The following is a 16,145-nucleotide window of genomic DNA, read 5'->3' as shown; positions in this document are numbered from 1 at the left end:
AGAGTGCCCAAAATAGTTCACAAAGGAATCCATGCCTGATCCTTAACATAATGTGTGTTTTGTTTCTATGTGCGTGTGTTTTAAATATATCCTTGGGAAAATGTCTTGGTGTGCATGCATACGTGTGCACGTGTTACCTTCATCAGTCCGAATTTGAGCACGACTGGGGCGCAGCGACCAAGATAAAAACCAGATGACTGTCAGACACACAGGACTGGACAAAAGGCCTGGCATCTAGAAAGAGAGAGAGAGAGAGAGAGGTAGGAAAGGAACAATGATTAGGAGTTATTTTCAAGCCTAAAAGGTTTGGCAGTAAGCATTAACAACAATCAGCAACAGCATCATCATCATTTTGAGTCCATTTTGTACAAGTAAATTGGCATGAAAAGAAAAATGTTGGGGAAAACAGCCAGAAATCTCTCTTTTCTTTGGTCAATTTCCAATGCTAAAAATGTTTTGTAACACATTGTTGACGGTAATCATTTCACAAGTCAGGCTAAGTCCTTATTATTGCAAATTCACATAAAGTCCAAAAAATGCAAAGGCAATGGTCAAGACAACTGGTCGCCTCAATCTCTCACAAGTAGAATTGTTAATGCAAGTCTTTCTCAAAATTAAAAACACATTTCTTAAAAAAAAACAGAGGGAAACTATGTTGGAAATGATTCTTTTTATTTCCACTGGCTTTATTTTTCCCAGAGTAGTTCCACTTGTGCCGGAGAACAGATTTATTACCAGTTTTGTACCGTAAATCAACGCAACACATTTTCTATATAATTTAACCAAGATGTGCACGCTGTGAAAAGTAGATGCCAGTGGATTAGATACAGCATAAAAGTGTATTTATAATCATACTATGGTCTCTGGTGGTTGTATTATGGTGAGCAGGACATGTGTAATACATGGGAAAAGACATTTTCTCTCTCATTTCAATTCAGTTTAATAAAAAGGAGCTATACCGGCATGGCGTGCTCGGAATGACAATGCCAACATGCTGATGTTAAACAGGTATAATGTTTACCATATTCACCATCTTAGTTTAGTGTGTTAACGTGCTAAGATTAACGCTTATCAGCACTTAACACAAAGTGTAGCGAGTTACATTCTTAAAAACAGTATGAACAAGACACGTGCCATACAACTGCTTATACAAATACGTTTTAAATCAACAGATTTGATTGGCTGTATGCATTTCTATATACTGCATCTATCCAAGTCAACAGAGAAACAAGGGCATTTTGACCGTTACACTGTATGCGCAGACATGTAGGCGTCATGAAACAATTAAAATATTAAATATAAATGTCTTCCTACTGAGTAGTCGTATGCTGTAGCAGAAAAAAAAAAAACACACACTAGAAGGAATATTCTGGAAAAAAAGGGTCTGTGTATGTGATAAAGTGTTAAAGACAACGTGGTGTACTATGTTTGTGAGTTACTAAGCCCAAAGTCACACAAACAGACTTATCTTATCTCCGGTGCCACTTCTCTTTATTTAGCTTCATGTCAGAGACATATCAACACGTTTAATAGCACCTCCGCCAGTGAGAGAGGGAGATTAAAGCCCATAAAAAATGGTTTCGTTACGTCTTCAGTGAGATAAATTTCCTATTCAAATAGGATGTTACATAAGCTGGGGTCATAATAAAACAATGGCTGATCTAGAGAAGCACAAGCAATGCAAAAAAAAAACCTGTTTGCTGCACACCCAACTCTGCTAGAGAGTGAGCAATGTGTTTTCCTCCTGCTTCATCAGGCTTGTCATTTTGGACAGTGAAATAACGATAAATACATAAGTGTGTGTTTGTTATGTCACTCCAATACTCATGTTATCTACATTCAAAAGTGTGTGATGGTTGAGCTGAAAACAAGCCTGAGAAGATGAAATTGAATCAGTTTTAAAAGTCAATGGTGATCATGCAGCAGGTCAAAGAAACATAGTGTCTGGTGGCAAGTTAAAATGTGTTTCTTTCTCTGATACTGGTCATCCTCCTGTTTCACCTGTTGAACTGCCCAATGCCACGTTTTCTACAGAAAGTACAAGTGAGGCATTTTCCGTGGGTTGACTAACACTCTGATAAAGTCAGCACAAAGCAGCTAAGAACTCACTGCTTTCATTTACACAGAAAGAGGATTTCAGAGTTCTGCTTCACAAAGAGAAACATGTGGGGTGAGAGATGAGTTAGCAGGTTGTGAATCACGGTGACGACACCTTATCTTACATAATCTTTTCATATATATACACTCAGTGAGCTGCATAATCAAACTGCAGTGGATGATGCATCAGTGAGGCTCTCATTGATTCAATTTCATTTCAAATCGAAATACCATCAACATTCATTTGAGTATTCGTGCTGTTGTATTTAAGGGGAAATCAACATCCTCTGCATTTAAAAGTACAGATGATCATTTTCTAAACATTCAAAATTATATTATAATTCATTATGCTATTTAAGCATGTGCATACCAATCCACAGAAAGGGTTTTGAGGGATTTGAATTTCCTTTTCCGAGACTTTTTTGTCATTTTAGGGAGGGGGGGATTTTTTCAAAGGTTGCTTTGCTTAGTCCAAACCAAAAAAGGAAAAGATCCGCTTTAACCTTTTAGTTATAGTCCATGTTGCTTCACATTAGCCATGTTTCTATACACATATTTTTAATCAAAGTTTGATTTATCGTATTAGAAAAGCTGTATGGAAATGGATGTTAAATTCAATTAAACTTCCTTAATTGGGAAAAAAGTTTGTTCGCTTAAACTTCCCTTGACAATTGAATGGGTACATAACTATTGACTTTTACAGATTAAATAAAATGTGTAAGCAAAAATGCACATGTACTGACAGGAAACTCATTTATAGACAGTTTTGGAGACTTTTTGGAGTCACCCTACATTACCAGCGGTATACGGAGCAGCAGAGGAAAACCAAACCTACGTTTATTCTGAAAGACTCAGCAGGACATGCAGCACTTTACTGCACTTCCCTTATATCTTCTCTGGCGGTCACAGAGAGATCACAAAGAAAAGTTGGGTGTGAGTATCATTAGCTGAGACTGCAACTGGACCTCAAATATATGATATGTCTAGACGGCTAGAAAAAAAAAGGATGGAAACAATATGTACCACAATATGACAGGGTAAAATGTCAAATAAGAGGTTGCTTCTTTGCGTCTGCGTTTGCTTGGCTACCAAATGTAGAGTTTTTAAGAACAGTTGTGTGTGACACTGGGCTGCACAAGTAAACGAGGTTTAAAGGATTTTAGGATTTTCTAAAAGGCTTTTTAAAACTTCCTCTGTGGCTGTGAGACTAAACTTGTATCCTCCGGGTATTGGCCTCTCTGTAAGCACGAGGTCCGGCTGCCAAACAGATCATCTGTTTGTTTAAACCATAAAATAAATACAATCAACTTCTCATCAGGGGGAATAAGGTGTTACGTTTGTTTCATGCAAGTGATGTGAGGCTGCCAATGTCTAAACAATGGTGACAACATGTTTGGTGAATTATAGACACCGATTGAAAGTGGTGTAGGCACATTTTAGATTGTGATTAACAGTGATGTTGCTGGTGAAACAATAAGGGTGATGAAGTTGTGTGAGTCAAATAAGATGATGACTTTTGGTTTCAGCAAACGGGATGCTATCAAACGAAAGAGTCAGGAAAACCTGCCTCTATTGTTTTTTTATGATGTAAGCCCACACACGGGCTGGTGTCGGAATACACTACTGTCCTCTTCATCAGCGTCAGCGCACGTCAACTCCTCGTTCAAGCTGCAATTTTGATCACTCAGCGTTTCAGCACATCCCAATTTGTCTGTGTGGCCAACTGACACTATGTGACGAGGTCAAACCGATCACTCTCTAGGACAGCGTTATGTAGCTTCAGTGTTGCCTGTGATAATATGTGTGTGTACCTTAAAGAGACAGATTTCTATTTGGAGTTATCAAAGTTTTAAAATGTTTTTTAAGCTTCAAAAAATGTAAAAACACGTATGGGAAATGCACAAAAAAACCCATTGTGGATCATATCTTTAAAGACACAGATATTCTTAAATACATGACAGAGGCCAATACAATTTAGTAAAGCCAAATATTTCCATAAAAGTGCTTGAACCACTTTATTATTATTATTATTTTTTTCATTATTTGCCCAGCTATGTTTTCTATTATTTCTCACACTTAGCTCAGCTGAAGGTTAAAAAATGTGATCCCCACTCAATAAAACACACCATTAACAACTTACACACTGAGGGAAAAGTATCATGGCCCATTTATTAACACGCCATTTGTCACTCTAAATCACCTTGGCATGGCTTTCAAAACACATTTTAGCAATATAAGAGCAAAATACACACGCAGCAGCGCATTACTAGATACAGACTGATCAATGGAAAAGGAGGTGTTGAAATCCATTATCCAGTTAAGTGGTGCACATACCAAAAGACAGATGAAGAAAAATTGTGCAGTTGAGACTAAGACATTCAGTGTCTTCCAAGAAAAAAAACCAAGAGCGTATACCGAGATCTTGAAAGGAGAGCGGAGATAACCTCTATTTTGACTAGTGTCTTGTGATGTAGCAGGACGGTGTTACATTCACCACTACGCCACTGTAACTTCACACAGCGCACTCAGCAAATTCAAATCTCGCTGACTCCCGTCTCCTTCACTTGCTTACATTCCTCTACCTCTGTCCATCCCTCCCTCCCTCCGTGCTTTCTCAAGCTTCTTTACATTCAGTACATTCTGTACCTGTAACCCAGCTGGTACAAGATCAACTCTTTGCATTTACACGGACACAGGACTTTGAACTATACCTCACGCTCCAATGAAACTGCCAAGTAGGATTGTGAATGCAAAACACACTACACGCTAGGGTTGGGGGAAAAAATGTATACAGCATAGTATCGCAATATTTTGCATGACAATATTGTATCAATAACGCTCCAAAGTTACGCCAAATTTTGACGAGGAAAAACTCACATTTTCAAAGGGGTCAATTGACGTCAGCTTATGAGGTTGCTTGAAAAAAAGTTTGTTCCGGGACACCTTTCAGGTCTACAGGTGATGATCCCTTTAATAAAATACCATTTTAACATACCTCAGTGTGTCCAACTAAAATGGCAGTCTAATAGTTGTGATATCTTAATGTGTATTTGCTGGGACTTTTGTATTTACGTCGAGTGGAAAATGGCCCTTTTACACATAGAAATAAATATTTTCGCCTCCTCTAGAAATGTCTCTAGTGAATAAGCAGTAAATATTTGTTGATGGGCTTGAATGTGTTAAGGGAATATTGATTTAAATGCTTGACTGCAAAAGTCTAGCCTGATGGTAAATCCCAAGGACACTTTTCTTCGCTGTCCACCACTTTCAGTCTGTGTAGCTTACTTTTTTAGACCTTGATGCACACTCTCCCCCCCCACTCTAGTTTGCAGTCAGTCCTTGGCTACAGTTTCCATCCCTCTAATGCCAGAACGTTCAAGGTTCAGTAAACATATTTATGTCATCCTTTATAATGTCTGTCCCTCTTCCCTTTCCTGCTTCCCTCCAGAGTAATTAGAGATCAGAAAATGCAGGCTGCATCTCCCTGTACCTCACCGCACCTTTCCTTAACTCCCGTGTAATTGTTCCATTCTATAAATTCACATTTGCTCTCTCTTATCTCTACCTCCCCCTCACCACCTTCAGAGCTGTATTTCCTACCTCCCTGCCTGTTGTTTCCTACACAGGCACTCTTAATTTTCCATCACTAATGCCACACAGTATTTATGTCCAGTAAACATGAGAACAATGCTGTTCCTTGAAAGCAAAGTGCTAATCTATCCACATGTTGTCAGTTGACCCGTTGCATTGTGCTCTTTCTAATAGCTCTGCTGTGTTTGTAAGGTGGGTCTGTTCTAAGTGTGTATGATGGACAGGTTCCACCCCAAACTTTGGAGTTATTAATGGCAGATGGCCATGTTAGAGGAATCATCCAACCAGCATGTTTTAACCCAAACCGTGCTGCCTCAGCCAAAGAAAACACCAAACCAGGAATCTTCGGTTAGATACAGTAAATGCTGCTTCACTTTTGTGACTTAAGAATATGGCATTCATCCCTCCTTGTCTTTTAGTGTTTTGGTGAAAAAGAGTCATTTTTTTTCCAACTCCCAAGCACATAAATCCAAAGTTTAAATGTTTTGCAGCAGTCTGTGGTAGTGTTACTTCTTCTGTCTGATCTATTGGATGGAACCACTTGAGAGTTTTGAGACACGACTGAGGAGAGAAAAAACAGGAACAAGAGATAAGTTTTCTTTAATCTTTGCTGGGCAGATTCTATCTAATTCCTAGGAATAAACTCAAAGCTCCACTGTGAAAGGCTCCTGTAAATAGACATTTGTTTTGGCAAAAGTCACAGAGGGTAAATGGTCGTGTCTAGAAAGTAACCCGCAGATTGCTAAATCAGATCTGAGATCTGCAAAAACTTGCAAAAACTCTTGCGAGACTTGCTGCCTGACGACCTATCCCAACCTTAACTATTCAAGGTCAATGCCTAACCTTAACCATTCAAGGTCAATACCAAACCTTAACTATTGGAGATCAATGCCTAACCTTAACTATTGGAGATCAATGCCTAACCTTAACCATTCAAGGTCAATGCCTAACCTTAACCATTCAAGATCAATGCCTAACCTTAACCATTCAAGGTCAATGCCTAACCTTAACTATTGGAGATCAATGCCTAACCTTAACCATTCAAGATCAATGCCTAATCATAACTATTCAAGATCAATGCCTAACCTTAACCATTCAAGATCAATGCCTAACCATAACTATTCAAGATCAATGCCTAACCTTAACCATTCAAGGTCAATGCCTAACCTTAACTATTGGAGATCAATGCCTAACCTTAACTATTGGAGATCAATGCCTAACCTTAACCATTCAAGATCAATGCCTAACCTTAACCATTCGAGATCAATGCCTAACCTTAACCATTCAAGGTCAATACCAAACCTTAACTATTGGAGATCAATGCCTAACCTTAACTATTGGAGATCAATGCCTAACCTTAACCATTCAAGGTCAATGCCTAACCTTAACTATTCAAAATCAATGCCTAACCTTAACTATTCGAGATCAATGCCTAACCTTAATCTCACGAGAGTTTCCCCGGTTTGCTGGTTCCCTTCTAGACACGATCAGGGTAAATAATAAGAAAAGCAATGAAACCATGTCGATTCAACTTATTTTCCAGAGTGATATTCTAGTTTCTGAAATGGTCACTTTTCCACTCAACATGAAATGAATCTGAACCGTCTTCTCAATGAAGTGCTCTGTTTAAAGACAGCCAGACTCACAAACATTAGATGTTTTTTCTTCCTCTGATGCAAAAGAACCAAACCCAGTGAAACCAGTGTCAGCACAGTTGAACTCACTCCTCAGCCTATCAATGTATGCCAAACTCCCTCTGGAAGCCACTGGGATCTGTCAGAGCCTGATATTACCACAAGCCACTTTCCTTCAGCAGCTGGTGGAGGTCTTTCTGAAGCTAAATGTGAAAACCACACTTTCATCCAGTGAAAACATGTCCATAGCGGGCTATGACGCCCTTAAGGTACCTGCGCGGTGGTTCGGAACGAAATTCTTATCTTCACTTAGCCTAGTTACTGAAAAATAATACTCAATGTAAAACAGCCACCGCATTACGCCAAAATAACTACCAATAGTAGACTAATGATGTCAAGGACCGCTATGGGCTGCTCAAATTTCAACACTCTTTCTTTCCGTTGTGTGTGAGTGACGGTGTGTGTGTGTGATCGCAGGCCTATTTTGTGACTCACCCCAACCAGTCACCTTTCTACTGTAACTCTTCCAACAAGAACCAGAATAGACAAGGGAATGTTGCCATGGATATTGTCACCAGGATGCACCCATAACGTATTCCCACATGCACAAAGATGCAAAACAACAGTGACGACCCAGATACACAATTTGCACTTGAAAATGAAATGGCTCCTATTTTTGTAGACTTAGCAAATCCACACCGGAACCACAACCAGAGTAATTAAACATAATTGCAGAAACAGAACATGCTTAAATTCCTGGGTGAAAAACATTCCTTCCAAGTCGACGGTAATAATAACGAGGTCAAGGGTGAGAGCCAAGGTATCCCGACCAAAGTCAAACAATGGCTGTGCCCAGAAGCACTGGGGGGAAAGGACAATTGGAAACAGGACTGCTGAGGAAAGGCAGAGGAAGAAGAGGTTTATTCTTTCCATGAGCAAATCCAGAGTTGATGATAAAAAAAAAAAAAAAAAAAAAAAGGAACTCATAGTAAAATGAGGTGTGCGCAATCCAACTCAAAAGGGCTCTCTTTTAGCCTGGCCTCCCTGTGGCAGCATAATCCCACATGGTGAGTCACTCACACTCTGGCATGCCACTGCACATTCAGTCGGCTTTATAAGAGAAGAAGCAAAAACAGCGAGACGGGAGGAGGACAGAGATTGAAAGAGTGAGGGGGGGTGGGGGGGGGAAAGGGCAGAAATCAGGGGGCTTAAATACAGGGTAAAACTAACAGATGGGAAGAAACGGAGACGTTTAAAGTTAAAAATGCAGAAAAACAGGCTGATAAAAAATAAACACAAACATCTCTGGATTGTCAAATTAAAGTCTATCCAGGCACACAAACATAAACATACACACACACACACACACACACACACACACACACTGTTTTGCTGTCCGGTGACATAACTAATTATTACAGGATGTCCTGTTCATGAGGACAGGTCGTTAGAGTTTATGTCATAAATTAAAGATTAACAAAGACTGATCTATAATTTAGCCTACCGCCTGCACAATTTGTTCATCAGTGTGTGTGTGTGTGTGTGTGTGTGTGTCTGTGTGTGTGTACCTGCGCTCAAGTAATGATGAGAAGGAAATGATGGCAAGTTGAGTGATTAGCTAACCTAAGTGATACAGTGTGTGTGAGAGTATGGACTCTGGAGTGTGTGTGTAAAGTGCGCATACGTGCGCACTAAATCAACATCAACGGAGGGAGGTTAAGCCAGGATGGTGGGGCAAATTACAATGGCTCTGGTGTTTACCCAGGTCACCATGGCAACCGCTGCACACTATGTCCGTCTGACCTTTCCAGGGCGATAACAACACTGCTGACTGACATGTTTGTGTTGTGTTTCCATATGTGCAGCTCCTCGCTACGAGCCTGGTGTGAGCCTGTGTGTTTGAGGACACACGTGTCTTTCTCCATATGTAGAGAGCTTTCTGAATATTTAGAGATATTGATTCAGAGGCATAAATATGATAAAAATGTATTCAATTTCATTTATTTTTCTGTTGTGTCAGTGATATTGGGATCGTCTGTCTGTTTAAACCAGATCAATCTGATTTCTTTCAAATCATATGTAGTTATAATGTTGTGTGAGGATTAAACGGCTGCCATCCCCCCTTATGGTCCCTCAATATTCAGGAATTTATTGAGGTTTAATACTAATATTGAACAGGTGAAAATGAGGAAAATGATAAAATAAATCAAGTTTTAGTTAAATATTAAACTGCCTTACTAGATTTTAGTACTTTCACTTTTGGTTTATGTGACTAGTTGAAAAGGAAACTTTAAAAACGCAAAGAGTCCTATTTCAACCATTTTCATCTCCACATCCAAATTACCCTTCAACTTTTTCAGGTTTTCTCCAGTGGACTACCTCCGGTTCTGAAAAGTGAAGCCAATGAGGAAGTGCCTTAAACTTGCATTCTTCCTAACAACTCCTCTGGTTGTAAAAAGAAGTCTGATTGTATAGAAGTCTATGAGACAATGACCCTACTTCTCACTTGATTTATTACCTCAGTAAACATTGTAAACACGAGTTTATGGTCTCAATCATTAGTTTAAAGACTTCTTCAATACAGCATGATGTTCATTTAGTAAATCATGGTCCCATTTAGAGTCAAATAGACCATAAAGCAGGTAATGCTTTATGGCATGGCTACCTTGTGATTGACAGGTCGCTACTGTGGCGTTGTCTGGTCAGGGTGTTGTCTATATTTTCGTATTAGAACTTTCACAGTGTGTTTTCAGTGAAAATCATTTTTTTACTTTCTATTAGGCTTACTGTATGAGAACAAAAAAGTCTGGGTGAAAATATGTTTTAAGTGATAAGCCTTAATTGAATACCACAGATGGTGGTAGATGAAAATACTGTAGCTCACACCATTGTCTGTCTCTCTTTCTGCCTCCACTGTCGTTCTCAATCTTTCTATCTCTTTCACAGCCTGTTTCCTCGATGATACTAAACGCCAATATCCGTTTGACTGTTGCAAATTAAATTTTTTTGAGTGTGCTATTTTAGTTCTGTTTGCCCTTCATCTCTTTCCCTCTTTGTGCCTCATTGAGACGTTTAACTTTGCAGCATTAAGCCTGAGCGCCTGCTCTTAACTACGTACTTATTGGCTCACGAGAAAGGTGTTAACATGTGAAAAATTGCCACGCAATATCTCATTTTGTTCAAACCCTAACGCATCTGTCCATTTGTACAAGAGAATTCACATTATCAATTTCTATTTATTTATTTGATCAAAGTCAAATATTTTGGCATCTTCTTTTTATTAATTTTCTTTTTCTTTCCCCACTTAGCTACATATGTCCCGGTGGAAGAATTACATATGAACAGAGTCTTGTCAGGCTCTGATGTAATATAAGTTGTCAGGAGGTTCGACGTGTCCATGAGCCTGTTCACTCTGCAGGACAATCTGATGAACACTTTGGCCTCATGGTTGGTCAGACTACACTATCTGGCTCTCTGAGGACCAATTGAGGCCCCACCAGATTTTATCTTTTTTTTTTTTTACAAATTCTTACATTTGGTTGGTCCAGGCCGGCTAGGCACATGCAGTGTAAGGAGAGAGATCCTAGTAACAGCTAATGAGAGCTTAAATCAAAGTGGGGAAAAACCCCCACAGAAGACAGAGATAACAGTGACGTACAGAGGGGAAGATAAATGTTATTAGCAACCAGTAGGCAGAGGCAGAGAATGGTTCAATCAGGCTCTGAAATCAAAGTCATCTAATGTGCGACAGGTCTCGAGTGCACACAAGATAAGGAAACAGTTGAAGTGGAGAAATGAGACGTTGTGTTCCGGAGGAGGATGAGAAAAGACGATAAGCGTAGGAAATCTGTTACCGAGGAAGCCAAAGCAGTGGTGGGAACATCTGGCCAGACATGGACGCGACACAGACACACACACATTTGCAGAGCTTTGATTTAGAAACATATCTGACTCATAATTTGGTCAACAGGTGCCGAATTAAAGGCTTTAATTTCAATTAAATTCACCTGCTTCTCCCAGGCTTATGTGTAGGCGGTACCATGGTTTTGCACTCTTGCAGCTCACGTTACCGCAGTTTCACAAGCTGGAGAACTAGGGTGGCCTTCAAAAGCGCAAAAGGCTCTCTCTAGTGTTTGGTTTGTCTGTTCTGGGCTACTGTAGAAACATGGCGGTGCAACATGGCAGACTCCGCTCATATGAAGGACTCACTCTAAGCTAATGAAAACACGATTCTTAGTTTCAGGTGATTATACATTAATGAAAACATAGTTATGAATATTATATTCTATTTCTGCTAATAGATTAGCCGAAATGTTACACACTGTTCCTTTAAGCTATGGTTTAACACTGAAAAGAGAGAAACAGACCATACAGAATCCAAACCTTGCCAGAACAATCTAGCGGTGGAGCTGCTGGTCAAGCTGCTATAGGGCTTATATCCAACTTTTGCCCCAAGCCTAAACACACAAGGAGTAATGGCTGCCATGTGTGTACAGAGATAGCACCCAGCCAATCCACAGAACAAGGCCTGAGTGTGCGTTTGTGCGTGCAGAGAGAGAGAGAGAGAGAGAGAGAGACAGAGATAGAGAGAAAGAGAAAGAGTGAGATTATTATATAGCCGTAATTATATGGTAAGCACTCAGAAAATGCCAAACAGCTTTTTGGCTCTTTTCTGAAAGCAGAATTTTCCATCAACTTTCAAAAAGTAAAAATATTACTTTGTGTGTGTGTGTGTGTGTGTGTGTGTGTGTGTTTGGCATAAGTATTACAAACCTGTACTATGCTGTGTGCAAGTGGTGTGTGTGTGTGTGTGGTGTGTGTGCAGCGGCAGTATCTTGGCTTTAGCTCTACAACACTGGAATTTCCTCCAGCTCTGCCGCCAGGGTAAGATGGCTACCACATGCCAGCTATTCACACACATAGAATACACACAACCACACACACACACACACACGCACATATACACACACGCACAATTGAATGAAGACCACAATCCGGCTAGCATACAAGTTTGTAATACTGCAGCCAACCTCACATATAAACAAACGCGCTGAAATGCATAATGGGGTGAAGGCTGAAAAAACACACACACACACACACGTTTGCACTCGCAGCCTGTAAGTTAAAACCCACATGGATACATTGGGTACATTTGTGGTTTTGATCATACAAGTGCATGTGTACGAATTGAAGAGAAAACTACGCAGAGCATCAAGTGCCACACACACACACACACACACACACACCAGAAGAGAGTACACAAACCTAAATCATGTGAAGCTCTGATTTTGTCCCGTTTTGACAGTTCTGTTGTGCAATAGATCCCCCCGCTGGGCTCACAAAAGCTTTTCCAGTTTGGTGTTGACAGATCAATAACATACCCGAAAGGCACATGCATCATGCATGTAGCAATCAACATAAATCTGCCAACAACGTTTTTTTCTTTCGCTATTCCTTTCTTTAATTTTTTTTTCTCTTTCAGCACACCCCTTTGAAGGAAATGTGTTAGTGTTTAGGTTTGTATGATTCACCGCCATACATTTGAGGACATGTTATTTTGGCTTGTGTCATTGTGTGCACAATTCAAAACAGTTGGTCACAATGATAATAAAAAAAATGGTAATGACTCTGGCGAGGAACTAACAAGCACCAAAAAAAGAAAGCAATTTTGGAAGAACTCTGACTCCAGTGTGTTTTGGGTATAAAGCTGAAGATCAGGATAAATCGTATTGATATTTCACACTTTGAACAACTTAATTATTGCTTATTCAATACTGACTATGGCTGGTTTGATGCACTCTGATTGTATACATGTTGTTATCATTTTCACAAGCGTCTTTCATTCCAATATATTGGTCTGATGATTAACCAAAGGGCTGAAACTATCAGTCGATTACTGATAAGTTGATCGCCGGGAAATTAAGCAACAATTTTAATAACTAATTCATTGCTTTGGTCATTTATTAAGAAAGAAAAAAGCCAAATATTCTCTGGTTCCAGTGTCTCAAATATGAGGATTTGCTTTTTTTCTCAGTTTTATAGCATTGTAAATTGATATCTTATCTTGTCTTACATTTAAAAAAAAAAAAAAAAAAAAACATTTGAAGATGGGCTCTAGGAAGTTGTTAGGGAAACGTGTCACTCTTTTATGACATTTTACAACAAAGTAGTAAATTGCAGCCCTAAAAACTATATAAATCTGTCACTTACCAGACTGAGGTAATGTTTCAGCAAGGAAACAAGGAAATACGTTGATAACTGATGACCAGCAAAGGTTTAACAGCCAAGCCTGTTGATCATGCAACAGCTGATTTCTTTAGTAATTCAAGTTCCTCTTTCCTCCATCCGATGACTTATTAAATATAGTTAAAGAGTTATCCCTGACTGAGATATACTGCATGTGATGATGTAGTATGAAGAGTGAAAGAAAAAGTATAAAAAGTATAAAGTAAACTGCTTGATCCCGACCGCAGACAAACTTCAATCCCCTGCATGCAGCAGGTGCTAGGTGTTTATATTACACTGCTTAGGGAGGGATCTTTGAAAAAATAGCACTCTGTGCTGGCAGACAGTGCCATAGTAAACACCATCGTGAGCTCATGCATACCACAGCCACGATTTGAATCTTCTGTCTCTCCCAGCTACAGTGGTACTGAAAAGGGAAGATCTGAAGAAGCTCTGGGGGGCTCAAAAACAGTCTAAGACTGGTAAAGCCACACTGCTAACCACAGAGGATTGGTAACTCAATCTCCTGCTGCTACGGAATCTTTTGGAGGGGACATTATTACTGTAAAACGGCACCACCTAAGCAAATTTACTACTAAATGAAGTGCTTGAGCACATAGGAAACTTTAAACGCAAAGAAACCTATTTCTAACCATTTTCATCTGACAAATATAACAACTCCACATCCAAACTACCCTTCAACTAAGTCACATAAACCGATACTTTGGTACCAAGTCGATGCCATAATTCTGAAAACTTGATGGTACTCGTTTTTCCACAGTACTGCAGGCAGGTGCCGTAGATACTGTACCATCAGAGCTCGAGACTAACAGCGTCCTGTTGTCCGGGGATGATTGAAAATTTGTTTGGGACGCAGTAAACTCACTATCGACGCGTCCCGGGACGCACCATATTCCCTGATAATGCTTCATTTCAAACAACAACGTTAGCTCCATGCTCCATGCTGCTTAATGACTGCTAACAGCTAACGTTAACTAGCTCTCATCCTGCCGATTTCAACGCGGGAGGTGCCACTGATTTATATTATGATGTGATCTATTCAGTAAAAGTGAGTAATGGGTGAAGGTAAATTCTAACGTTAGCATGGTGTGTTCAAATGCAATCTTGTAAAATGTAGTTTTTGCCTAGAAACTTGAATAAATACAGCTGTTTTGAAGATGTTTTCACATCAATATAAACTATATAATAGAGAAGGAATTATGACCGGTTTAACTTCAACAAAATGCGATATGCAAACAGTAATAAAGGAATGTATGTTGAAGTACATGATTAATTGTTTTACTTTTGTTTTTTACCGTGCTATCGATATATATCGATATGGTATCGATTAATCATAGAATTTCGCTGGTATCAGTATATACATTTCTGGTATCGTCACATCCCTACATTCTACTGACTTCTGTAATCATCTAGTGGCATTGCAGCATCCTGACAATTTACAGAATAGTGGCGTCCTTGTACACCAACATTAACAACAAAACTTTGTGAATTAGCTGTCGAGACTTGGGTACGTTTACTATAGTATAAGCTTTCTTTTTTTTTCCAGTGACATGTCCAAGTTTTCTTTTGCTTGGTAAACAGCTTCAAAAAAAGTCTGCATTTAAAATCACTTCTATGAGCTGAGACATTTTGTTCCAGTTTAGTTACTCTCAACTAAGCACCCCTGCAAAAGAACCTCAGCACCGCAAACAGAGCGGCCAAACAGATGTTCTCCACGACAACTTCTTGGCTGCCAACCTGAGCCATGGCAGACGTTCCTCGAAGGGGAGCAGCGGTACGCAAAATTTGTGGTTGAGTAGGTATCACCGTTTCAGGGTCAATCTTTGGAAGCCAGACACTGCTAGAATGCTCTGGGATGAATGACGTGCACCTCAACCTTTCACACCAATGCTTTAAAGGGATAGTTTGGTTGTTTTGAAGTGGGCTGTATGAGGTACTTATCCATAGTTAGTTTATTACCTACAGTAGATGATGGCCGGCAGCAAAACATATTTTAACCGCCTAAAAGAAAGGCCCACCTAAAAAAATCGATATCAGTTTAAGTGTACGCTATATTTAGAATATTTTCACCGGTTTACCTTGCCATAAGACAGCAATACAGTCTGTGTTTCCAACGGAGAACTAAAGCCGTTATCTATACTCTCACCAAAGCAACCAGACTCCAATGAAAAAAACAGTAATTTTACTTTGCAGAACACGAAGTTGCTGGTCTACCGCTGCCTCGATCGGTTAGTTTGTTTGTGTTATTGTGTGACTTTAGTTAGTTCGGTTTCACCAAAGTCACACAATAGCTAACCGATCTGCGAGGTAAAATTGCAGCTTTTTTCCAATGAAGTCTGGTGGCTTTTGTGAGAGCATAGATGGATATAATGGGTTCAGTTCCCCGTTGGAAAGAGCGGTCTGACAGCAAGATTAAGTGGTGAAAATATTCTAAATGTAGCGTACACTTAAACTGATTTAGGTGGGCCTTTCTTTTAGGTGGCTAAAATACGTTTTGCTGCCAGCCCAGTCCACAGCAGTACATTGTTTTGGTTCTGTGTGGTAACCCCTGCCTGTAGACCGTCATCTACTGTGGGT

The 16,145-nt window shown here is 39.7% G+C and overlaps 1 protein-coding gene across 1 annotated transcript in view; it reads right to left on the bottom strand.

The window, feature by feature from the left end:
• Positions 1-16,145, bottom strand: part of il11ra (interleukin 11 receptor, alpha) — a 56,501-nt gene that overhangs the window by 17,901 nt on the left and 22,455 nt on the right. The window contains exon 2 of the mRNA XM_037753179.1: positions 138-234. Within this exon, the coding sequence (XP_037609107.1) occupies positions 138-234 (97 nt within the window). The remainder of the gene's footprint in view (positions 1-137; positions 235-16,145) is intronic.

The sequence above is a fragment of the Sebastes umbrosus genome, chromosome 19 (genome assembly GCF_015220745.1).
Source record: "Sebastes umbrosus isolate fSebUmb1 chromosome 19, fSebUmb1.pri, whole genome shotgun sequence".
In the NCBI taxonomy this organism is placed as follows: Eukaryota; Metazoa; Chordata; class Actinopteri; order Perciformes; family Sebastidae; genus Sebastes; species Sebastes umbrosus.
This window is presented reverse-complemented; position numbering and strand designations above follow the sequence as displayed.